The 26,783-nt window shown below is 37.9% G+C and overlaps 1 protein-coding gene across 1 annotated transcript in view; it reads right to left on the minus strand.

The window, feature by feature from the left end:
• Positions 1-284: 284 nt before the first annotated feature.
• Positions 285-26,783, minus strand: part of RASEF (RAS and EF-hand domain containing) — a 39,120-nt gene continuing 12,621 nt past the window's right edge. The window contains exons 2-17 of the mRNA XM_054178635.1: positions 25,480-25,626; positions 24,623-24,713; positions 21,463-21,558; positions 18,861-18,938; positions 18,324-18,439; positions 17,471-17,539; positions 16,487-16,571; positions 13,438-13,529; positions 10,689-10,923; positions 9,564-9,701; positions 9,330-9,477; positions 6,523-6,604; positions 5,069-5,183; positions 3,389-3,508; positions 2,394-2,470; positions 285-414 (exon numbers count right to left, since the gene is read on the minus strand). Of these exons, the coding sequence (XP_054034610.1) occupies positions 306-414; positions 2,394-2,470; positions 3,389-3,508; positions 5,069-5,183; positions 6,523-6,604; positions 9,330-9,477; positions 9,564-9,701; positions 10,689-10,923; positions 13,438-13,529; positions 16,487-16,571; positions 17,471-17,539; positions 18,324-18,439; positions 18,861-18,938; positions 21,463-21,558; positions 24,623-24,713; positions 25,480-25,626 (1,798 nt within the window). The 3' untranslated portion in view covers positions 285-305. The remainder of the gene's footprint in view (positions 415-2,393; positions 2,471-3,388; positions 3,509-5,068; positions 5,184-6,522; positions 6,605-9,329; positions 9,478-9,563; positions 9,702-10,688; positions 10,924-13,437; positions 13,530-16,486; positions 16,572-17,470; positions 17,540-18,323; positions 18,440-18,860; positions 18,939-21,462; positions 21,559-24,622; positions 24,714-25,479; positions 25,627-26,783) is intronic.

A 26,783-nucleotide genomic window follows, 5' to 3' on the forward strand; every position in this document is an offset into this window, starting at 1 on the left:
AAGAAACAAGCAGGTAAAAAAAGAGAAAATGTATGGCAATCATGTGTGCAGTGAGTACTGTAGTACTGATTCTGAGCTCACTTCATTGACTCACACTACTTAAGAGAAGTAATGAAACCAGAGCCTGTGGGGCAAAGCAAGTGCATAAACATCAATGAGTAGAAAATAGAGTCTGGATTTTTAACTTGATGTGCAATTTCTAAATACACAAATTCATAAATCCCCAGGAAAAAGAACAAATTGTTTAAATCCTGCTTAAAAAAAAAATTAAAGATCTTATTTAGGTCAGGAAAAATACATGATACTTAAACATTGCAACAGTTTTTCATGAGTGCTGATTTTTTGACAGGTGTCTCTCCCAGGCTGGTTACCGACCTCCTATCATCTTGATTATCACTACATTTTCGTACTTCACTGTGAAAAAAAACAAACAAACAATCAAAACAACAACAACAACAAAAATTAAAGGGCATTCAATTAATATATTTCTATCCATGTTCACTGCTCCTTTTCTCCCAGTATATCTTACAGACCTCACTACCATCTGTTCTGTGGTTAAAGCTACAGGGGTTAGCACACAGCATCAACATGTCTTACAATTTTTATTCGGGAATCAAATTAGTATTTTTACACAAATCACAGTCAGAGATAGTTATAGGAATATAGTAATTTCTGATATGTTCCACTATGTTCTCTTTTCTCTCTCCTTTTCTTTTGATCACCTTCTTTTAATAAGTTTGCCTCAGTATATTATCATAGAAAAAGAATATCTTCATAGTTGAAAGAACAGAAATAAAAAATCATAATTTCAAGTACAGATTACCCCTCAAAGAAAAACCACACATTGTTGGATGTTTTATGATAAATGCAGTCTTAAAAGTTGGTTATTGATCTGTATTCTTCCTATGGGACCCTATAATGCCAAAAGCTAGATGAAAAATTAGCAAAGTTTTATATATATATTAATTATTTTTATTCATTAAAACCCCCTAATAGATATATAAACAAAGCAAAATAATAAATAGATATAAAATATTGTGGTTTTTTAATATATATATATATACACATATATTAAAAAACCCACAACAAAGGTCTTCCTGAAAAAAATCAGGAAGTTCCTCTCATAAAACAATGGCAAGGAAATGTTCACTTAGAAATTTTTATTTAAAAATTAAATTCTCCTTTCAAAGAATGCAAATTACTAAGACTGGAGTAAAGAGATCGCAGCCAGGATAAATTAACCTTGTGAAGAAAAACAATTTTTCATTTGGTTGGTTTTTAGAATCTGGAAAGAGAGGCTCCAACTGCCCAAACATTATTTTATCCTTGAAACAGTTAAACCAAGTTTAAACATTAGAGGTAATTTTCTGCAGTGATTAAAGTTATGTAACTGTGCTACATACGTTCTCTCATTTCATAATCCATTGCTGCATTCACAGCCAGTTCTTGAAAATATGTCATTTAACAAATTAGTAATTAACTTCACATTGACATTGACAGATAAATTTCTTCATATCTACTGCATCTCTGATAGTTGAATTTTCCTGGAAATACAGGTGCTTTTGAAAGGCTCATGTGAAGAACCAATGATGCTCTTTAGAAAGCCAGTATTTTTTATTCAAGCCATGTTAATCAGTAATACTTCAACAATAAAAAATCAAATACTGACCAAACATCAAAAAGTTAGATTATTGCATTAGACTTCTGCAAAAGTCACATGAATTTGATTTGTGGTTATAACCTTGAGCTCTGTGAGGATCAGCCTGAAAAATCAGAGTCTGAAAATTCATTACATACTGACAGCCTTTCCAAATTATATTGTAGCCAAAAATGGTTTGGAAAGGTAGTAATGTTTGGCTCACACATTATCATAGAAATACCAGGCTGCTAAATGGTATAATCAGAATTTCTATCTTTTTAATTATTTAGAGAAAGGGACATTAAGAAACTGTGTGGGTCAAGAATGGTCAGTAGTAAAACAATATATATTAATATACGTGAAATAACTAAGAATTATATGCACAATTATATACATTTTTTGGGAAAAACTATAAAATAAATCCATGTATCATTTAAAAATGTAATTCATTCACCAAAGGTTTTTTTAATTGTGAGCTCCGCAATTTAAATAATTATTGAGACAGCTTTGTAACATTCAGAAGCAAAAAAAAAAATGTTATTTGATTAATCCAAGAATAAACCCTATCTTGCATTTATCCGTAAAGATTTCACATGGCGTTCTTTCTGTATTTTTGTTGTTGTTGTTTAATTTGATGTTGGTACAATTTCAGAAGTACATGTGTATCTTTGTATGTATATACATATATAATGTCCGTGTTACATAAAATATACTCACATGTGCTTTATTTGAAAATAGAAATGTGGCTACTTACCGAGCAAGATGCAGAACTGCTTCTACAATATTCGATCCATCTTTAGCACTTGTTTCACAAAAAAGCGCATTGTAAGTCTGTGAGTAAAAATAAAATGTTAAGTCAACTAATCTGAAATTACCCCCATGCAAATATGTATATTCAAATACAAAGAGTTTCCTCAATAACACATAGATGACACACATTTAAATGAACAGGATTTCTTCTGGTAGTCTTCATTTGCCAATACATTAGTGCTGTTAAAAAAACCCAGCATTTTCTTTTTAATTGTATCTTGTTTATATTCAGTATATTTGGAATTAATAAAATGAATAAAAAGCGTATCATAAGCTTAATGTCCAGACTCAATCTTCTTCTCCACAAGACTGCAAAATAAGAAAAGAGTTGCTAGGACAGGTTAGCACAAGAAGCTCGTTAGCGTCTTGTGTACTCACACAGCATCTGGTAGTCTAGACTAACCAGAAATACTATTCCCCTAAGCAATAGCCATGATATCTGCCACACTGTAAGCAATTATTTCTGCAAGCACTCCACAGCTCAAGACTCTAAATAGTTTACATTTTTTCCTCCAAAATATGGCATACTGCCATCCTTTATCCCCCATATAAATACATGCAAACCCCACTCTATTTACAGCAGAAAGTTCCTTTTTTATTTCTGCAGAAGTGGCAGGAATACAAGATAAATCTCTTGAAGATTAAATACTCCACTCAAAAGATGGACAGATACCAGTCAGGCAAAAAACTCATGTTCACTAGTGTGTTTGCACAGGCAATTTTCCTTGGGCAGCAGAGAAACCACCCACTTTTTAACTGTGAAGACTCAGAAGAGTACCCCACCTCATAATAAAGTTCAGCTCAGTGGACAAAAAGAAACACCATGATAAGTATCCATTAATCTTAAGTATTAGATTTGAACAAGTGACCAGGCAGACTGGTTTTCTGATTCAAGTTCCTAAGACCACATCATACTGAAGATGTAAACTTGGACCTTACCATAGCCAGCTTTTCTCCATAATTGATAGGCAAACATTTGTGCCCTTGTTCTGTAAAAGCTTGACGGAGATCTGCTTTGTTTCCCACCATCATAATTGGAATATTCTCATGAGTTGCATCCTGTAAAGAAGACCTTGTTTTCTTATTGCTAGAACACCCAGAATACAAAAAAAGTAACCATCATCACCATGACATAACACTTTCCTTCCCCACCCTCACCAACAAAAAAAGGTTTGCATACTATCCAAAAACCCCACAGATTAGGAGGTTTTCATAAGGTAATCAGTACTAAAAGCAGCTAGCTTAAACATGAGCCAGGAACAAAGTCTTTTCATTCCCATAAGTCCTTTTTACCCACAAGGAATTTCATGTGTTAAATCCATCTAATGGAAACAGTTACTGTGTCCAAATACTATATGACAAAATTACTAAGGGAAATGTGACCAACTCCTGTATCATAATTAAAAGAAACAGCTTTCAGAAGATCAGTTGAAGTTTTTGCTTATTACTTTGCCTCCCATTAAACACGAAACACGTCCCGCACAGGAGAAAAACTTCTTTAATTGAACGCAAATTTATTTCCAAATAAGCAAACAAGAATTAACAGTAGAAAGAAATACTGAAAATTTCACTTGAACGATGAAAATCTGACATCTGTCTCAAATGCAAAGGCTCCAAGGAATTCTCAAGCCGCTCACAAGAAAGTATCTGGAATGGGTTCTCATTTTAATTTCAAAAGGAAGTTAATAGGATACTTCCAGACTAGACAATACTCCCAGAGAAGGGCAATCAGGCTGGTGAGAGGCCTCCAGCACAAGCCCTGTGAGGAGAGGCTGAGGGAGCTGGGATTGTTTAGCCTGGAGGAGGCTCAGAGGAGACCTTCTTGCTCTCCACAACTACCTGAAGGGAGGCTGTAGCCAGGTGGGTGTTGGTCTCTTCTCCCAGGCAACCACCACCAGAACAAGAGGACACAGTCTCAAGCTGCGTCAGGGGAAGTTTAGGCTCAAGGTGAGGAGACAGTTCTTCACAGAGTTGTTGGCCATTGGAATGGGCTGCCCAGGGAGGTGGTGGAGTCACCGTCCCTGGAGGTGTTCAAAAAGGGATTGGATGGAATGGAATGGAATGGAATGGAATGGAATGGAATGGAATGGAATGGAATGGAATAGAATAGAATAGAATAGAATAGAATAGAGCAGAACAGAACAGAATAAACCAGGTTGGAAGAGACCTTCAGGAGCATTGTGTCCAACCTATCATCCATCACCATCTAATTAACTAAACCATGGCACCAAGCACCCCATCAAGCCTCCTTCTAAACACCTCCAGTGATGGTGACTCCACCACCTCCCCAGGCCGCCCATTCCAATGGGCACTTGAAGCCATGGTTTAGCAGTCATGAGGTTTTGGGTGACAGGTTAGACTTGATGATCTTCAAAGATCTTTTCCAACCTTATTGATTTTATGAGTCTATGATTTTTAATAGAAAAAAAAAAGATGGTATCAGCTTTAACACTAACCAAATATTGTCAGGATACATTTAGGATTTTCATGTAGCTTTTACTTCTATGAAAGACTGCAGTCTGGCCAATTCCAATGTACAGATACCAACATTTTGTAACTAGTAAGGTTAACAATATAGTGAAACATAGTTTGTAAGCTGTATATACGTAAGGATCTTACCTCAATCATATCCACCCATTCTCGCACATTAAGAAAGCTTTTTTCACATGTTATGTCATAGAGCAGTAGGACACCATCTGCTCTTCTGAAGTATGATTTAGCAATACTTCGGAACCTTTCACACACAAAGAAAAAAGAAGAAAAAGAAAAAAACAAATACAACATTTGCAGAATGCCACATTGTCAAAAATTATTCAATTTAACATCATTACAAACACATCATTTCTTTGTAGCACTACGGAGTAGGACTTTCTCCATATTAGAAGATTAATTTCCTCATAGCCTCTTTTGTAAGTAGTTTGTAAGTAGTTTTTGAAAACTGCTGATGCAGGGCTACAAACACCCCATAAAGATAAACAGGAATATGTGCTAATCAGCAATCAATGTTTTTTGTATCAAAACAATCCACAGTATATCTATTACAAATATGCTTTGCACTGTACTTTTGATTCGGTAGCAAAACTTTTTCACTTATGTATAATTGTACTGTAAATTCTTTATAACACTTTGAGTGGGTTACTCAAACTGATAAACTTATTCCAATAAGTGTATATATCAAACCAATAAACTTATTCCAATAAACTTAATTTATTAGTTAGTTAGAACATAGCACAATCTACCTAACAACCAAGTACAGCGACTAGATATTTACATTATATGAACATATTCTTCATAAATGTATTATGTGGGAGGGGAATGATTTGTCCTCTAACTACCTACTTTACATAAATGACTCATTCAGGCAAAAGTAAACACATACAGCCCAGGATAAGTCTTGGTCAATGAACAGATAAAAATAACTTTCAAGGTGTGAAATTAATCTTTTAATAAACCCAAAAAGCTATCATTAAAGAAGCAATGGTTCTCAAGTAATGATGTCACAGATTCTTGAGGAAATTCTACAGAATACTTTGAAGAACATTAAATATGCTTTCAGCAATCTGTACAATTTTGCCATAAATTTTGCCTGGGAAAAGGTTTTCATATGCTGAATACAATGCAAATCAGGGTTAGGACTTTGAAAGAAAGAGAAGCAGAGGTGGGTGAAGGGAAAGGAATCTCGTAATATATAGCCTGCTCAGAAATACAGGTCTGTAAGGACAAAGAAAACTAAAAACTAAAAATGGGAGAAACAACATGTATCTACACCATCTTTTTGTACTGCAAGAGAGGGACATAAGAATGTAATTAATTAATGCTGTGGTGCACCTCAACTGCTTCTCTCCAGAGAGAGAAAACATTGCCTTCAAGCATCACCAAACTTAAAAAATATTCCATCCATTTTACAGTCTCAGCAGAGCAAAATCAGATTTGTTTATGACATTACATATAACCATACCAACTTAGTATAGGGCCATCTAATATTTAGTGGATTTTTTCCCCTAGACAAGTAAATGCTATAGTCTTCTAGAAAAGATCAAATTGAAATTATGCAAGTGCAGAGAATCACTAACCTCTCCTGCCCAGCTGTGTCCCACAGCTGTAGCACTGTAGGTTCTCCATCAACAATGAGTCTTTTCATTTGAAAATCCACACCTGAAAAGAATAAAGTGTATAGTCTAACCAAAAATATCGATAATGTTAAAAGGCCACATAAAATTAAAAGCTAAGTGCCATATACAACAGTAATTTCAAAACTAATCTCTTTTAATAATGAGATTTTGGTCAACTACAATAATACCTTGAATGCACTTGAGTTGCCTTTAGAAAAACATCTGAAGAAATATTTTGCCCATTGTGACCGTTTTAGGCTACGCCTTTAAGAAAGGGACAGTTACTGGAACACTCCCGCTGAATGTTTTGGTGTAACAATGAAAACAAAGACAATTCTAAATGAATTTCATTGGTAGATTGGTAGAATGCAACTTTAAATTTTAGTTTTAGTTCAGTTTGAGTCTCAGTCAGTCAGTCTCTCTCAGTTTCAGTCTGCCTGAGAAGCTGCTGTCTTTCCCCTGTGCTGGCTGGAGCTGACCTTGAGCTAATGAGCTAACGAGCTAAGAAACTAATTCTTTTTCTTCCTTTCCTTACCATATGCTTTTAACTAACAGAATTTCCTCCTTCTCTCTCTTTAACCCTTTTTGGGAAAAAAGGGAGGAAGGGGAAGAAGGGGGTTTTGTGGGGGACCCTCCTTGCTGGAGTAGGGCAGGTTCTCTGTGTTACGTTCTTTGCTGTGTATTTTTGTATATACTGTAAATATTATATATTGTGTATATATTCACTGCATTTCATCCTGCTTGTAAAATATAGCACTTTCCCATTTTTGCTTCTCTGACTGAGTTAGCCATGGGTTTTTTTTTGGGGGGGGGGGAGAACGAACTTTCTCTCACCACTACACCCATACATTTTAACAGAGGCACTGATACAGGTGACCAGCTTTAGTTTGCTTTTTGGAAGAAAAAAAGTGTTTTATAAAACAGAATTTATTTCAAATGCCAAGGAGGAAAAATATAAATTAGAACAAAAATCCTAACTCAGAAGCAATAAATATGTAACTACCATTTGATTGGAAGATAATAATTGGAATCAGCAAGACAAGTTTATTAGCTGATAGCTATAATAATATAGTCAGAAATCCCTCCAGCTACATTTACCCTAAGGCTGCAATAACACCTTGAGGAAATGGAGACCAAAAATGGTATGAAAGACATCAAGGTACAGAATCATAGAATGGTCCAGGCCAGAAGGGACCTCCAAAGGTTATGTAGTCCAACCTCCCCACAGTCAGCAGGGACAATGCCAACTAGATTAGGCTCCCCAGGGCCTTGTCATGCCTCACCTTGAATACCTCCAGGGAAGATAGCATGAAATACAAAGAAAAAAGAGCTGAGAAGACAAGAATTTAACAAAACTGAAAAGGATTGTACGCACCAAGTTCATCACACGGAAACTCCCTTTCACAGATTTGCAGATTGCATTGGATTGGAAGAGACCCTCAAAAGTCATCTTGTTCAAAGCCACTACAGTGAGCAGGGACACCTTACCTCCAACAGATCAGGCTGCCCAAAGCCACATCAAGTATGATCTTCAGTGACTCCAGGGACAAGGCCTCAACCAAATCCCTTGGCAGCCTGTTCCAGTATTTTACCAATCTCACTGTAAAGAACTTCTTCCTTATGTCCAACCTAAATATACCCTGCTAAGTTTAAAACCATCATCCCTCATCCTATCACTACAATCCCTTCTAAACAGTCCTTCCCCATCCTTCCTGTAGGTCGTCTTCAGACATTGAAATGCTACAATAATGTTTCCCCAGAGCCTTCTCTTCTCCAGGCTCAATAGCCCAAATACTCCAGCCTTATGATCATCTCTGTGGCCCTCCTCTGGACCTGCTCCATCAGGTCTATGTCTCTCTTGTGTTGGGGGTCCCATAGATGGACAAAGTACTCCAGGTAAGGTCTCCCTAGAGCAGAGGAGACCTTCTGGCCACTCTTATTTTGATGCAGCTTAGGATGCAGATGGCCTTTTGGGCTGCAAGTGAACATTGTTGGCTCATATCCAGCTCCTCATTCATTAGTAGCTCCAAGTCCTTTTCTGCAGGGCTGCTCTCAATTTCGTCATCCCCCCATCTGTGTTGATATCAAGGGCTGCCCCAATCTAGGTGGAGAACCTTGCACTTTGTGTTACTGAACCTCATGAGATTCTCCTCAGCATGTCTCTCCAGTCTGTCTAGGTCCCTGTGGATGGCATCCCCTCCTTCAGTGTTATGAACTGCACCACTTAGCTTGGTGTCATCTGCAAACTTGCTGAGGGTGCACTCAGTTCCACTGTTTAGATCATTGATGAAGATACTGAACAGCACTGCTACAAATACAGATCCTTGACGGACACTGCTTGTCACCCATCTGCATGTGGACATAGAGCCATTGACCACTACCCTTTCTGTGCAACCACCCAACCAGTTTCTTCTACTGGACAGTCAACCCATCAAATCTCTATCTCTCCAGCACAGAGAGTAGGATGTCTGGAGGTGCTTTATGAAAGTCCAAATAGATGACATCTGTTGGCCGCCTTTCTGGTGCTTTGTGTTGTTCAGGAACACACTTTCTGCTTTGCAAGGAGAAATTAAATTAGAGTAGTACTGTGTTATCCACTCAAAACAGCAGTTAGGCACTTCTAAGCTTTAGTATTCAATTATATTTCACAGCTTACGAAACTGTGTGTATACTCAGGAAAGCCTGCAAGCAATCACAAAGGGTAATCTCTTCACTCCTGCAGAATAGCAATGAAATTCACTTTAGTATTTTAATAAGAAGAACTATACCCAGGGTTGCACTGGTATTGCCTCGAAATTCATTCTTGCAAAGTCTCATAAGGAAACTGGATTTTCCCACTGCTGCATCTCCAGCAAGAACAATCTTGTAAGCCTTCTCTGAACTGGGATATTTTGGAGTACGTTCAGTTGCATCTGACTGGAAATAAAAAGAATTCCTCTATTTCAACTCATATAAAAAAAATTCTCTATATTAAACATATTTTTCCCTACAAAATGGATTACCTGAGGAGCAAGAGCAGATATGTATTTCCTTGTCGAAGCAATTGAGCTGCTTCGACTTACTGGTTGTGAAGACTTCCAGTCCAATATTGTTCTATTGTTATCAGGACTGTATGCTTCTTCATCCCTGATCTCTGGAACCTGAAAGTATAAGCTAGTGAGTTAACCGAGTCAGAAAAGTAGGTTTTTTTGGAAAGGCACAGGTAAGACTGGCTAAAACATTTGTTTTAACAGTTTTAACAAATTAAACTCTGTTTAATACAAATAGAGATGTGCATTTCCAGACAATATATTAAGGTTATTGCTTTATTCACATTTTATGTTTACTGTAGTCTACACTTGGTCCCTCACCATGTTTGCTGTTTGGCATAAAGGTTTTCAGTACTATTTCCAGATACAACAAATTAATTTCTTTCAGATAAAAAGTCATTACAACAAATACTTCATTTCAGAACTTATTTTACAAAATTGAGAATTTTCCTACAGGACATTAGTCTCTATGCTATTACTAGTCAACCAAAATTAAATACAGTATAGCTGAAAATCCTGTGACTAAATGTCTCCAATAATTGCACAGCAAAGGATCTGCTCTAAAAGACACCCTGTATTTTGGTGTGCTTAATACAACTCATCAGTAAATCGCTGTTTTACTCACAATAAAATGGACACAATAACACTTGCCTACATTTCTAAGTTCTCTGAGACTTACTGTGTAAGTAAATGTATGGAGAAGTTTTTTTTTTATGTGTTATTTTTTAATTCACTGCCATAGCATAGTAAGAGATAGCAAACAGAAATACATTTTACTTCTACAGTAGCTGCTTTTTAACTGCTTGAAAACAGATGCCTGCCCATCTGCTCTTTAACAGCTTTCTTAAACATGTGTACCTCAAAAATTATTACCTGAAAAATCTAACAAAAATTAAACCCAGGCATTTTATTTTAAAGAGAAGTAACTGCTTATTCATTCTCTTCAAAACTGTCACCAATCTTATTTAAATGCATATAACCCAAAAACTTGGTTTTACCTGGCCTAAGGGCAATAATCCACTTCACTTTAAAAACAGAAAACTAATTTTGTCTCCAGCTTAAGGTTTTTCTCAGAGAAGAAGCAAGTCCAGCACTTACATCTGTATCAGAAGCATCACCACCAAAGCTTTCTTGCATACATTGTGACCTCTGAAAAATCCTTTGGTGCCTGTATTCCATTTCTGAATCATACTCATTTGAATCCCTCAGGGTAGACAAGCCACTGTCAAAACAGCTCTCAGGTAAGCTGTCAACTTCATAGTTTATCCTTTGCATAGGATCACAAAGGGCTAAAGAATCATAATCTTCATCCACACAAGAAGAATGTGATGATCTAACATGAAAACATTGGAGAGAGGAAAAAAACTATTACACAAATGTCTATTTATTCATACACAGAAAAAGTAATTTTAAATGAAAGATACAGAAAATTCTATACCTTTGAGACATCCAAGGCCGAAAATGATAGCTGATGGTTTAGCTAATTTTAGTGTATTCTAGGACACCTGAAATGGCCTTGAATACTGTATCCAATTTAAATGAATGGATTTGCTCACAGAAGCATGTACACCAATAAATAACAGATGTAAATACAAAAAAAAAGGGGTCAACTGAGTTCAGGTAACGTTGAAATGTTTGTTACAGTTTGGTAGGGTATGCAAAATCTAAGGATTTACACAGAAGTCCATCCTTTGCCATCACCCTTTCTTCAAAGGCCATTTTCCTTTTCCTTTCATTTCAAATGTTGTGATATAGAAACATACTAGAATAGATGCATCAATGACAGTATGGTTTACAGCAAAAAACATTATTTACGCTCATTAAACTATAGAAAATAAGGATCAATAAAGTGAATAATAAAATATTCAATCTTTTAGAAACTTTACTATGGCTACAATCATCATCCTGTTCCCACAGCAAGACAGTGACAGGCACAAATAAATGTGAGATAGGAAAAGTCTCCAAGTCACAGTGGAGAAAAGGGAACCAGTAAGGCTCTGCCCCATTAGGAATGGATATTAAGTACTGAACTGTTAGAACAGACAAGGCCAGCATCAGTCCTTGTAAAGATAGTTTGCTGCCAGAGGAGCTGAGAGGTCCCAGCACAATAGCACAATACAGAAGAGTATTCTGGGGAGAACCACTCAATAATGAAGCTGTTATGGAGTTGAATACAATTTCTCCCTGCAAGGAGACAACAAGGTTAACAGAGGCACCACCATTGTTCCATGCAACGACACCCAGAACCATCTAACTGACATCCATTCAAGCTAATTATAATCATATGAATGACCACGCTGTTTCATGTGGAATATCACAGTATCCACACTATTCATGGACCTACTAGCCTATATCAAATTGCTGAAATACAGAGGAAGGGCACATACTAGGAAAAAACTAAGCTTGTCAGGCATTCCCTGAAATAAAAGCATGAATTCAATGCTAGGAATTCTATGTGTGCTTAAAGCAGCTTAGACCAAGATGTAAGATACAACTAAAAAAGACACAATTATCTACCAGTAAAAATTGTTTAAAACATATGAAAATGCAAATCAGTATCTCAGCATTGATCTGATGTCAGCAAAGTACTGACTGGTTTTGGGACACTTCATATCTTTTTCTGTCTTTCAATACTACTAAGTCACACCTGTTAAGAATAACTTTTATTCCCATTACATAGTGTCTTGTAAAATAGCTTGCATTTCTCACTTTCATGGAAATGCAAGGTTTGAACTATGTGGCAGATACTAATAAATATTCATCAAGAACATTAATAAGCCTACAGAGAGGCTTTAGTTATCCCTTCAGAAAATTGCTCAATGTAATATGTAACTTAATAGGAGAAGCCTCTTAAAAACTGCAGTGTCCAAATGAGGGAAATTAGTTTTATCTGCCAGAAGGAATCAGTTGGCAGCAAACAAACCTTTGCAGCCAGCAAGTATGTCTCACCTAGAGAGAGCACCACAAGAGTATCAGTGCTGAATGAATGTGCATATTATTTGTGTGAAGCAGAAGCCAACTTAATTGCTAACAAAGACACTCTTTGGCAAAATGTAAAACACAGAATACTAAAAATTCTAGCAGAAAGGCCTCTAAAGCTTGATGCATCACTGAAAGAAAAGTAACATAAATCAACCTTACAATTGAGTAAGGACATGTATTTTTGCTGTCCGTTCTAACTGTTTGGGAAAAGAAAAGAAGGTGTAAAAATATAGGATGGACTACAGCACTCAAAGTGGGATCCAGTGACTTCAGTGAGAGTCTCAGCAATGAACTAAAGAAACTCTGATCAGTTACTGCATCCAGTAATTATAAAACCACAGAAACCCTGACCATTTGATACTTTTATTCAGGTATCTTAATGCCATTTTCTCTGGCTCTTATCCCATTAATAACCAAGTGCATTTACTACTCTTTTTCATTCTTCTGAGGAACAATGCTTTCATACCTTTGTAAATATTATTACATGGGAAAACCAGACAGACAGGCTGAGGATATGATGACCAAAACTGTTTTATTTCACAAGTATACTAAGTAAGCCAGGTAACAGAGGTCCATGGTAGATTTTCGTAGTTTCTCGGACAACAAGGAGGGGAGAGTGAGAATCCAGCAGTCCCAGATCAAATGAGGCTGTCTGATTTCTCCATAATTTCTTGACTTGCAGTGAAAAGTTCCTGAACTTTTTGAAGTCATTGAAAGGGACTGACTTCGGTAAACTGTGCATATTATAGTCACATATTCCTTCTGAATCAGATAGGACTATTTTGTTATTTGACAATATTTGCTCTTCAAAGACAAGTGCAACACTCTAGTCTTTTTAAACTTAATAAAAGCAAACCTGGCTTACCTGTCATACCGTAGGTTTAAAGGAGACTGCCCACCATTAGATTTAGGACTGCTTCTAGAAACGGTACTTCCTGGTGAGGTGTTTGCTAACCGCTGCAACAGATACATTAAAAATGCGTAACAAGTTTGATGGAGACATCTGATGTCTTGAAGTGTGCATCACCAAAATGAAGACATGACAAAGGAGGCGTTTTCCTTGATTGACGGGAACTGGATTAGGGAATTGTTAAGTAATCTTGGCATCCATAGATCCATGGGTCCTGATGGCATCCACCCATAGGTACTGAGGGAGCTGGCAAAGGTCGTTGCCAGACCACTCTCCACCACCTTTGTTAAGTCATGGTGGACAGGAGAGATTCCTGGGGACTGGAGGAAGGCAAATGTCACTCCAGTCTTCAAAAAGGGTAAGAATGAGGACCCAGGCAACTATAGACTAATCAGCTTCACCTCCATCTCCAGAAAGGTAATGGAGCAACTTATTCTCAGTGTTGTCCTTACACATACCAAGGACAAAAGGGTCATTAGGAGCAGTCAGCATGGTTTTACCGAGAGGAAGTCATGTTTGACCAACCTAATAGCCTTTTATGAGGACATAACTAGGTGAACAGATGATGGTAGAGCAGTGGATGTGGTTTATCTTGATTTCAGTAAAGCATTTGACACATCAGTATATGTTGGAGACTGACCTGTTGTAGAGCAGTGAAGGGGAAAAGGATCTGGTGGTCCTGGTAGATGGAAGGTTGACATGAGGACAGCAATGTGCTCTGGTGGCCAAGAAGGCCAATGCTATTCTCAGGTGTATTAGAAGGGGTGTGGCTAGTAGGTTGAGAGAGGTTTTCCTCCCCCTGTACTCTGTCCTGGTGAGGCCACATCTGGAATATTGTGTCCAGTTCTGGGCCCCTTAGTTCAAGAAGGACAGGGACCTGCCTGAAAAAGTCCAGTGTGGAGCCACAAAAATGATTAGGGGAGTGAAAGATCTTCCTTACGAGGACAGACTGAGTGACCTGGGGCTCTTTAGTTTGGAGAAGAGGAGACTAAGGGGTGACCTCATTAATGTTTATAAATATGTAAAGGTGAGTGCCAAGAGGATGGAGTCAGGCTCTCCTCGGTGATGCCCAATGACAGAACAAGGGCAATGGGTGGAAATAGAGGCATAGGAAGTTCCATGGAAACATGGGGGAGAAAATTTCACTGTGAGGGTGACAGAACACTGGAACAGGCTGCTCAGGGGGGTTGTGGTGTCTCCTTCTCTAGAGATATTCAAAATCCACCTGGATGTGTTTCTGTGTGATCTGGTATAAGTGATCCTGCTCTGGCAGTGGGGGTTAGATATTTTGAGGTCCCTTCCAACCCCTAACATTCTGTGATTCTGTGATTCTATGTGAAAGTGGCTTTACAACTGCATCTGCTAATCATCTCAGTATCCGCAGATGGATGTCATCAGGTCCCATGGACCTGTGCACCATTAGATGGCCTCTCTTACAGAGGGTGGATCTTCATCCTTCCAGTCCCTGTCATTGCTTTCTGCAACTTGGATGATGTGTTTACAAGCCCTCACCACTGAAGATCAAAGGAAAAAGTCACTGAATACCTCAGCCCTACCCACATCCTGTGTGATGATGTCCCCCATTTCCTTCTGCAGAGGGTTCGCATCTTCCCTGTTCTTGCTTTTGTCACTGATGTAAACTTTCCCTGTTACCCTTGATGTCCCTAGCCAGATTTAACTCAGTCTGGGCCTCAGCTTTCCTAAACTGATTCCTGGCTGCTTGGGCAGTTTGGTGTTCCTTCCAGGTTATCTGTCCATGTTTTTGCCCTCTGTAGGCTTTATTTTTGCAGCTAATAGTGTCCACGAGCTCCTTATTGATCCATGCAGGCCTCATGCTTGCTCACCTTCCTCTTTGTTGGGATGCATTGTTCCTGGGATCAGGGAAGAGATCCTTGAATACTAACCAGCTTTCTTGAGCCCCTCTAGTCTCTAAGGACTGTATCCCAGGGTACTCTACTAAGCAGGTTCTTCAGGAGTTTAAAGAATGCTCTCCCGAAGTCTAGGCTAGTAAGCTTGCTATGCACCCTCCTTGTCCTAAGAATCACAAATTCAACCCTTTCACGGTAATTTCATCCAAGGTTGCCCCTGAGCTTCACTTTGCACACCAGCCCCTCCTCATAGGTGAGAACAAGCATATCACCTTTACTTGTCAGCTCCCCTACCATTTGGAGGAGGAAATTACTATCAATGCATTCCAGGAATCTTCTGGACTGTTGATGCCTTGCCATATTGTCACTCCAACCAGACACCAGGGTGGCTGAAGCGTCCCACGAAGACCAGGGTTTGTGAACACAAAGCTGCTTCTATCTGTCTATAGAGGGCCTCATCCACTTGGTCTTACTGATCTTCCCCCACTGATAACATGTAGCCCTTCCTTCTCTTTAAGCCTGACCCATAACCTCTCAGACTGTTCTGGAGTTTAACAGGTTTCCCCATATTGAAAAATGGCTATGTAGAGTAGATTTTTGTAACTCAAATCTTCCTTTCCTGAGTTTGGAGGATGCCCGGTTACACCTGTTACAAAAGATCCGTGTTCTGTGAATGAGGTCATCATTATCAGTATTCCATCCTATTCATTATCTCAGTAACTTGCCTGGATGAAAGTTCAAATTAGGTTAGTACCTTGCTGCTAAAAGAAAGCAGTTTTCTAAAGAACTGCGGGTTTAGTGGTAGAGTGCTCCTATATGCACAACTCAAACATACTTCCTTAAGTGCAAGAGAAATTGATGATTTATTCACTTCATGTAGCCATAGTATATTACACTACTTTCCAAATTCACTACTCTCCAATTCCCTACCTTCCTAAGCACCTCAGAAAGTGGTTGTGTTTTAACAAATCTCCATTACATAGAAGATAAGTAAAATCAAACAAACTTCAGCTATGCAAGTGTATTTCCAGAGTCCACTGAATAAAACTCCTGAGTACCCACTGAAGTACACATTTGTATTTGGTGTGTTAATTCTGAAACCTTCCAGTACAACACAATGAAATTATAATACCTACCAATGATCTGTTGTACTTGCTGAAACTGTTTTCAAGTGCACTTCTTAAACCATCATTGCTGTCATGTAGCTTTCTATTGGCTGATCTAACAAGCAAACATAGTTTAACTTTCAGGAGCAAGGCAAAGAAAACATAAAAAAAAATGTAACCTACAACCAAAAAAAACCCTGTAAAAATACATATCAATCCCCCCTTTTTTTTAAATTAGAAATACACTAAAGAGAAATGTGTTGTTGTATACTGAAGCAAATGATCGTACATGAAAAAAGCACTGTGAAGTTTAGCCTCTAGAAGCAGCCTAGAAAACCCTGTTTCACTTCTGTTGTATGCTCTTTGGTCAACTGAGAGGAAGAGTACACTGTAAGAATGGCTGCAAAAAAGCAGCTATGAGGTAGTAAACTCAGTACGGCCATTTCTGAAATATAAAGTGACCACTCTTTAAGTATTGCTGAGATAATTCAAAGGATATATCTGATTCAGCTGTTTGAAAAGAAAGAATATGTTTAAACTAAAGAAATAAATTAAAGGTATTAAAAAGCTATTCATTGTGACCCTCCTAGAAAATAAAAATCTCTGTGCTGCCTGTAAAACACTGCACACACTTAGTGCTTTCCAGATAATGGTAAGACAGAGAGTTACTAGAGAAATGAAGTCAATATAAAAGGAGGCAAGCAATAATTTCAGTAAAAGCATGGATGGACTCAAATGCCTTTCAGCTTATCATGAAGAAATGAAAGTCAGTGAGGCTAAGAAAATAAAAAAAAATAATTAAGAGTTATTGGCTCAATAATATTGTAGTTAGTAGCACAGCTCCCTCTATGAGGGTAGAGCAGGTACCTTCTGTCAGAAGTGAGGCAATTTCACTTTTTTTTATTTAGGGTTTTTTTCTGAAATATCATCTCAGGTTCTTGCATACAAGAATATATGCCCACAAATATGTTGAGCAAAGTTTGTTAATAAAAACCTGAAGTACTAAGAACTTACTGAAGTATTTCTATTTGTCTTTCCAGATTATCTCTCTCCTCAGTATACTCTCGTATCATTTCTAGGTCTCTGCCAAGAAAGAAACAAACGCGAAGTTGTACTTTACAGCATGTATTCTTTAACATTTATAGCAATACTTTCGACAGAGGACAAAACAGCCAACATTTATAAGAGGTGATAAAAACAAAGTCAAGAAAAGAGATCATTTCAAAATATTTTGAATACAGTTTTTCTGTATTTACATTTCTGATTAAATATGATACAAGCAGTTTTAGGCAAAGTAAAATCACCCGGTAACTTCAATGATCACTGCCATTATATCTCAGCAAAGGCTGTGAATGAAGAACAAAGCACCTACAAAATAACCACATGAACTTCTTCCTTTCCCATGAAATGTCACTTATGCTCTTGGTATATGACTACATATTGAAACAGTTATTTACACTCCTTTAAATATCTAAAAGCAGCTTTCACTCACTTTATAAAAAACATGGTTGAGACTGATGTGTGAGGCTTCCAAGAAAATTCTCCCTAATACACATAAAAATATCACCTCAGTGCAAGTCCTGGAGGAAAAACATTGACTCATGACATCTCTTTAGCTAAAGTCACAGTAATTTCAAAGGGCTCCCTTGCAAGATTATCAGTTCCTATTCTATCCAGAATTTGCCCTTTCAGAAACCTCACAAGAGAAATGAAGAGTAGTTATGGTATACTTTGTATAGTGTCAAATGTGTACCTGTCATTTATGCCAAATTTTGAAAATAACAGCTACCAATTGCCTACATAATAACTAATCAAAAAACAGAATTTTTTCCCCTGGTGAAAATATTATCATGCAGAAGTACCTTACCTCTCACTGTTCAAAGTCTGATCTGCATACTCGCTTTTCAAGGTATCTAATTCACTCTGAAGAAAAGCTATATTTGTCTGTGCTTCTAAAAGATCTTTCTTAAGCTTCTGATTTTCCTTAAAAAAGGGCAATATTATATGTTAGCAGTCAGTGTCACCTACATAAAACATTGTCGTATTATAGTAGTAAATTAAAAAACACCAAAATTAAATAAAAATTAAACACAAGAAAATATGAACATAGAAGAGGAAATAAAATTAAAAAACTCTCAATGCATGCAAGAACCACTGAATTTTTATTTTTGACCTTTAAGTTACACAAGAAAGGGATTTTATCATCCCTGAATATTAAATCAAGAATGAGGCTCGTTTATACAGAAAAGGGTTTTTTCCCAAATTTAAGAAACACTTTAAGAACACTTATAAACAACTTTAGAACTTTACTAGTACTAAACAAACAAGACAAAAAAAAAAATATGCATATTGCAGATGCTACAACTGAGGCTAAATTAATATGTTAATTATAATAATCTCTTACCAGGATCATATCATGAATCCTTTTTTTCAATTCAACCACATCTTCCCTGTGATGTATGTTTTTGGATTGCTCCTCCAGCTAGAAGGATAAAAAAATTAATGTAGGATACATAAAAAGGTTTTGCATCTCTTAGAGGTTTTAAAACTCAGGAGTTTTCCTATCCATGTTAAGAGGCATCATTCCAGTGGCTTTCTATAATATTTTTCAATCAATACTTTAATTAATGAGCATTCTGTACTCCGTAGGTGTCAAATATGCATAACTAGGAAGACACAAGAAGATATAAGCAGGTATGCCAAACAACGCAGGTCAGTGGGAAATAATAAATACATCACAGTATCACAGTATCACAGTATAACGAAGGTTGGAAGAGACCCCAAGGATCATCAAGTCCAACCTGTCCCAACAGACCCCACAACTAGACCATGGCACCAAGCGCCACGTCCAATCTCCTCTTGAACACCTCCAGGGACGGCGACTCCACCACCTCCCTGGGCAGCACATTCCAATGACGAACGACTCGCTCAGTGAAGAACTTTTTCCTCACCTCAAGTCTAAACCTCCCCTGGCACAGCTTGAGACTGTGTCCCCTTGTTCTGGTGCTGGTTGCCTGGGAGAAGAGACCAACCCCTTCCTGTCTACAACCACCTTTCAGGTAGTTGTAGAGGGCAATGAGGTCACCCCTGATCCTTCTCTTCTCCAGGCTAAACAATCCCAGCTCCCTCAGCCTCTCCTCATAGGCCTTGTGCTCAAGGCCTCTCACCAGCCTTGTTGCCCTTCTCTGGACACGTTCAAGTGTCTCGATGTCCTTAAACTGAGGGGCCCAGAACTGGACACAGCACTCAAGGTGTGGCCTAACCAATGCAGAGTGCAGGGGCACAATGACCTCCCTGCTCCTGCTGGCCACACTATTCCTAATACAGGCCAGGATGCCATTGGCCCTCTTGGCCACCTGGGCACACTGCTGGCTCATGTTCAGCCTACCGTCGACCAGCACCCCCAGGTCCCTCTCTGTTTGGCAGCTCTCCAGCCACTCTGACCCTAGCCTGTAGCTCTGCATGGGGTTGCCGTGGCCAAAGTGCAGCACCCGGCACTTGGACTTGTTAAATGCCATCCCATTGGACTCTGCCCATCTGTCCAGTCGGTCGAGGTCCCTCTGCAGAGCCTTTCTACCCTCTAACTGACTAACATCCGTTCCCAACTTGGTGTCATCTGCAAACTTGCTGATGACGGACTCAACCCCTCATCCATATCATCAATGAAGATGTTAAAGAGGATGGGGCCCAGCACTGATCCCTGGGGGACGCCACTGGTGACTGGCTGCCAGCTGGATGTGGCACCATTCACCACCACTCTCTGGGCTCGGCCCTCCAGCCAGTTCCTAACCCAGCTCAGAGTGTTGCGGTCCAAACCATGAGCTGACAGCTTAGCCAGCAGTTTGCTGTGGGGGATGGTGTCAAAGGCCTTGCTGAAGTCCAGGTAGACTACATCCACAGGCCTCCCCACGTCCACCAGACGGGTCACCTGATCATAGAAGGAGATCAGGTTGGAGAGGCAGGACCTGCCCTTCCTAAATCCATGTTGGCTGGACCTGAGCCCTTGGCCCTCCTTCAGGTGCACAGTTATTGCCTCCAGGATAATCTGTTCCATCACTTTCCCTGGCACTGATGTCAGGCTGACAGGCCTGTAGTTTCTGGGTTCCTCCATCCGTCCCTTCTTGTGGATGGGGACCACATTGGCCAGTTTCCAGTCATCTGGGACCTCTCCAGTGAGCCAGGACTGGAGGAAAATGATGGAGAGCGGCTTGGCCAGCTCATCTGCCAGCTCTCTCAGCACCCTAGGATGGATCCCATCCGGTCCCATGGACTTGTGGGGGTCCAAGTGGCTCAGCAGGTCCTGAACTAATTCCTCATGGATTTCTGGGGCATTATATATTATTATTATTATATATATATATATATATATATATATATATATATATATATATATATCACTCTTAAGGGCAATTCAATATGAAGAAACAAAAATATATCCTCATTGGTCACTGTAAATATGGTAAAATTTTTAACAAAAACTAATGTCAAAATTAAATCAAAATTACACAATAATTCAAACCAGTATTTGTACCTGAAATTTCAGTTTGCCTTACACTTAAGTGTTAAATTAAAAGATCAGGTTGTAATTAGGTCCAGGCTAGTTCCACTAATCATTTCAGCTTAAACCTGTCTCTAACATTAACGTCTGAGAAAAGTTCATTTTCTGCAAAAAGGCACTACATTACTGTAAATTACTGTATTTGGATTGTCAATTTCATCTAAATATAATTTACATATACTTAGAAGCAATAAATTAGACTATTTCCTATGTATCAAATAAAAATCTGGGTAATGTAATAACAGCAGAATTTGGCTACCAGTTGGTTCCTCTCCTCAGTATTTCATGAAATTCACTAAATTCAAAATCACACAGAATGAATACAGCAGCCATTAACTAATACACATAGAGTTAAAAAATAACAATTATGTCTTGATAAAGGCCCCTCATAAGGTCAGCATCTCTTAAAACACTTCAGAAACTCTCACCATGACTTCACCCCACTTACCTTTTTAAGCTTTTTTATTGTCACCTGAAGATCACCAACTTCAGTATCATACTGGCGCTTCAGCTCACTTAGTGCTTCCTCAGCTTTTCGTTTCTCCTGAAATATTTTCAATCTCATTAGAAGATGTGACAGATTTCAAATGTTTACTGAAAAATACATTCATCAGTTTTGAAATCACACACTTCCTCTTTAGTGTGTGCAATTTTGTCTTTCCATTAGCTCAATCTGCCCCTTACTTAAGATCTACTGATTCTAATTCTGTAATTGTAACTCACTTACAAAATAATCATATAATAAAATGGTAAGGAGAAAGCAAAACTGTGGGTTGGTTCAGTGTTTGTTATTCACGCCCGTCTCTTGTTCTTCACATTCTTGATGTCTTAAAAAAAACCAACAACCATAACAAACCACACACACACAAAAAAACACAACAAAAAAAAATACTGAAAGCAAGGTGTTCGTATTTCATTTCTATATAAATTTAGGTGTGTATTGCATACACAGATATATACAGCCACAATGGCACAAATCAGGGCATTACATTAGTTTTTAATTCAAACCAGGCTTCTGTAGCACAGCATACAACATGCTTAGTAACAGCATTACCACAGTGCTACCATCAGTTACTTACTAACTTTTGGGTGTCTAAAATTTTTTCACTTGCAAGGGTTGGAAAGTTACAGGCCCATATTCAGTAAAAGGCATGCTGAAGAGAGCACCTTTACTTTCAGATGGTACTTGGTCTGAATATCAAACCAGGTATGATGTTCTGAGTTTCATTTTAATTGAAACAGAGTTTTAAATGATGTTATATCAAGCACAATGAGAATAATGGTATGTTCTGTATGCAGTGGGTATTTGTCTAACTCACTCCAGCCACTCCCCAGGAACTTCAGTGACCAGTTTCGTAACTCAAGAAATCAGAATGCAGCAGTGATACGAGGTGCCAATGGGACAGGTTGAGTTTTCATATGAAAAAAAAACAGTCATGGACATGGAATTCAGTGCATTCCTGCAGGTGATGCTGACATCCATGTCCTAAATTATAATCCACATGTTAAAACAATAATCAAAGTAATCAGCCTAAGTTTCTTTTGCTGTTGGCATTTATATAGGACTCCTAGGCATTGTTTGGTAACTATTTGCTTTCCCTGAAGAAACAAAACACAGGCAAGCGTCATGGTGGCATGAGTCAGATCACTGAGAACAACAGCCTTGACCATAGGCATTAAGATTAACAGTTTAGTACAATCCCACATAGTAAATATTTTACATTTACTCTTGGGGCGTTTGAGGTGGAGTACATGGAACTATGAGCTCAAGGGAAAATATAGAAGTGAAAATCAAGAGTGTTGTGAGAAACAAGTTACAGCTCATTTTTCATACCTATATCTAGGTGTGAACAGTGAAATCACAATCCACGCAACTCGGTGACAATTTGAGGAGTTTTCAGAATGAGAAATACAGACTAGATGCAGTAACACATAGCAGATCTGGTTTTACATAATGCTAGGACATACATGTGGATGTTCTCAGGCACAGCAATTACACACATCCCAGTCACGTTTTTACAGTAGTGGAAAAGAGCCTTCAGAACTTTTTTCAGTGTTTTACCACTTTTTGCAGACCAGAAATTTTCCAAAAGAGATGTATTTGCTTTCTAAACATAAATGCTTAATTTGTCTGGAAATTGAAAGTTTTTCCTCTGCTGAGAGTTGCATTATGATTAAATATTTTTTGTCATTATATTTTGTTTCTAGGAAAACAATTGAGTTTTATGATTTGGTAGGAGTGTTTCGTCTTGTACTGAAAAAGATGTTGTTAGGAGCAAATCTAGCAGAATACCATTTACCATTTACCTACTGTGAACTATTTTAAATCAGCAAGTTGGAAGACTGTACTTCATTGCTTCTGATTCTGCAACAGCTTTGGTGAAATAATACATGCCAAATATAAAGGCTATCAGTATACCATCTGTCCTACAAAGCAGTAATTATATACTTGCAGCATATTTTAATTAATGCATTGCTCATGTCCAGATTAAAACACTTTCACAAAGTTACATTCTTATGCAAATTATAAAGTTAAGTTATTCTTAATGTGACTTTATTACTATTTCAACATGAAGTAGCCAACATAAGTAGTGTGGCTTTACTGTGCTGCTTTCCGCTTAGAATTACACAGACACATGTGGCTCTAATTTATTTTTCAATCAGTAAGTGTGGGGATTGAAGGAAACAAAATAATCATTTTTGAGCCTGAAACAGCTTTCTAATAAAGAAACAGACATGCTCATTAAAACAAAACCTTGGGAGGTAGTAGAGAGCAGGCAAAGTAAAGGACATCCGTCATTGACCTGTGTGGTACGAATGTTTGAAATGCTTGACCAGTGACTGTTAAGGTAAGTTTTGGGTGTCTGCATTAGAAAAGTACTCCTAGAAACAATCTTACTTTCAACTGCTGCTAAGCGTATATAAGCTTTGTGTGTTCTCACAATGAACGGATCATTTCTGAGCTATCTACAGGTGTCATCATGTCATCGTTGATAACTCCACAAGGAAGAGGAAGATGATTCTTGTACTTTTCCACCAAAACAGCAATGATTGTCTTGAAATAACGGCCAAAACTTGAGCCCATTGAAACAGAATTTGCCCTCAACTTTGGGAAGTCCAGGCCCTCACAGTCTGTCACCATAATTACCCTCTCTCATATCTATATAACCTTCTACAGTTGCAGGATAAAAATGGGAAAAAGATCATCATTCCATGCAGATGCACAAATTAGGAACAAATTATCTAAGCATCAATTTCTACATATAGTCATCTACTAAGAGTACTAGATTGCATACAGTGAACTATCATTTTCTCCAATCTGTTTCCAATACTAGTCTCAGAAACAAATTCCTCTAGACCAACATAATCTCACAAAAGAGAAATATTTGTTTTTTTCCTGGGTTGTTACATCTGAGCAGCCATTCCTCTTTAGGAAACCATTACAGATATATGTTTTTCATCTCATGGATAGCTTCTGTTCAGCCAGACCCCGCCTTCAGCAGCTTTGAGCTGGTCCCTCAGGATCAAAAACATATATGGTCATCAATCCTGCTTAAAACCACTGAGAGTTTGCCTATTATTAAATTCCATAAATATAAAATACTCACTTCCTTTTTAACTTTATGCTCTGCAGCTTGTATACGTTGTTCCATTTCTTCCTCCAGCTCACTAAGCTGAACTGCTGCTTTATCCTGAGCTCTGAAATTTAAAATTAAATACTGTCTTAGGAATTGCCCTCTGGCTTGACAGAAGCATTGTGTGAAACACAACACACATCTGCCTACCTCAGCTGAAAGAAATTAAACAGACAGACATGGAAACAGTTTAACATTGTCCAGACCTTGAAACTGGTAGAGTTGGGAACAACAATCACAAATTAATTTGACAATACAAGCAAATCATACTTTAAAGACTATCTGGCAGTTGATGACTAACACAAAATACACCACATCTGCATTTTGAAAATTAAGTTACAGAAATAAAAGTTCCCCCACCCCATTATCATATGAAGAGACTTTAAAAGGGCAACTACAGCAACTTGTATTACCACACATACAGGATCTCTGCCCTGAACTAATGTGTTTAGTTTTGGCAGTAATGTGAGAGTTCAAATGTCAAGTAGGTAAATACACCCCCTGAAGCTGAAAAAGCTAAAAAAGCATTTCTAAAATGAAAGCATAATGGGCATGTATAGTAAAACTCAAAGTTGCAGACAAAGAGTCAAAATTATTTAAGGTATTAAGCACAAAATTAGACCCAGCAAAAATTTTATCCAGGTCTTATCCAAAATATTAACAGGGAATCGTTTGCAAGCTGCTGTATGTGCTTATACACATGCGTGCATAAAAAGAAACATTCAAACTGAGTTCATCTAAATATTCTGTATGGCATTAACTCCCAGCAGTTTAATGCAACAATGTGGGGCTGAACTGCATAACTGAACTAGAAATACAACTCACTGTACCTTTTTACTGCAATGGCCAAAGTTTCCATCTCTGTGCTTTGTAGTTTGATCTCTCGGATGAAGCTCTTAATGACATGTTCATATGGTTGGATTAATCTTGGTTCCACTATGTGTATGTTCTGATACAAAACACTGACCTGCTCTTGTCTGAAAAAGAGACACCTTTTTAACACAGTTGGAGCAATGTTCTATGACAGGTTCGAAAAGCGTACTACAAATTAAGATGCTACTCTTTTGTGTATTTTTAAAATTTAGCAAATTAGGTATGAACTTTGAACATTCAGATTATTGTGACTCAGTTCTAAATTATGTTTACCCTTCCTGCTTCTCTAATATAGCCACTGCAGAAAAAACACTTGTTACCTTAAGTACATTTTTTTTCTTCTATTCATGGTGTACCGAAAAGCATGACATTGGAATAACCCATAAAGTGTATGAAGTTTGTTAGTCGTTCTAAATGTTAATCATAATCCATTAAGAAGTTTATGAGTTTAAGAGGCTGCACAAGAAATTAACATGGGTATAAATGCCAACCATCTACATGAAAATGGATGTTTGAAGTAGAGAGAGGAAGGTTATCATATCTCCTCCTAATGTTTCTCGAGCTGCTGGACTTCTGGTGTCTATATTTTTGTATCAGTATGTGGCAGCAGGGGGAGCTGTATGGGAAATAAGAGTACAGTTCTTTGGTTCAAAACAAATTATTCTGGTCCAGATGATTGCACTTGTCATAATGCCAGCCCTGATTTACACCCCAACAAATACATTGTTGTAAGAAGTTAATTCTTTACATGATTATTATATGAAAAGTAACTGTTACAGCTTGTACGTAAGAAAGAAAAACATTTTTGTCCTCCTGAAATTTATACTGCTTCATAAAAGCTGCTCCAGGGAAGGAACAGTATATTCCAATTTCCACTTCATCTGGACTCACTTACATAGTTTTAGTTGTCAAAATAAATAATCTTGATGAGATACAAAATCAAAGAGTAATACAAGGATCAAAACATTATTACATACAAAGCACTGACTTCCAGCAACACCATGTAACTGTGTTAAGTGCCGGCTACATTACATTATCTGTATTGACATAACAGCATAAACCGGAGAAAATTCCGTAACACAAGTTAGCAGCCTCAAGGTACATTGAAGCTGACTGCCACACAAACTATATTCTAGAATATGAAGGGAAGCGATATTCAAGAATTAAAAATTAATTTTACTTAATTAAATGAAAGGAAAAGAGCAGATCAAGTCTGTTGAGGAAGCAGGTTAGTAATGAGGGAATACAGCCCATTAGTGGC

The sequence above is a fragment of the Dryobates pubescens genome, chromosome Z, assembly GCF_014839835.1.
Source record: "Dryobates pubescens isolate bDryPub1 chromosome Z, bDryPub1.pri, whole genome shotgun sequence".
In the NCBI taxonomy this organism is placed as follows: domain Eukaryota; kingdom Metazoa; phylum Chordata; class Aves; order Piciformes; family Picidae; genus Dryobates; species Dryobates pubescens.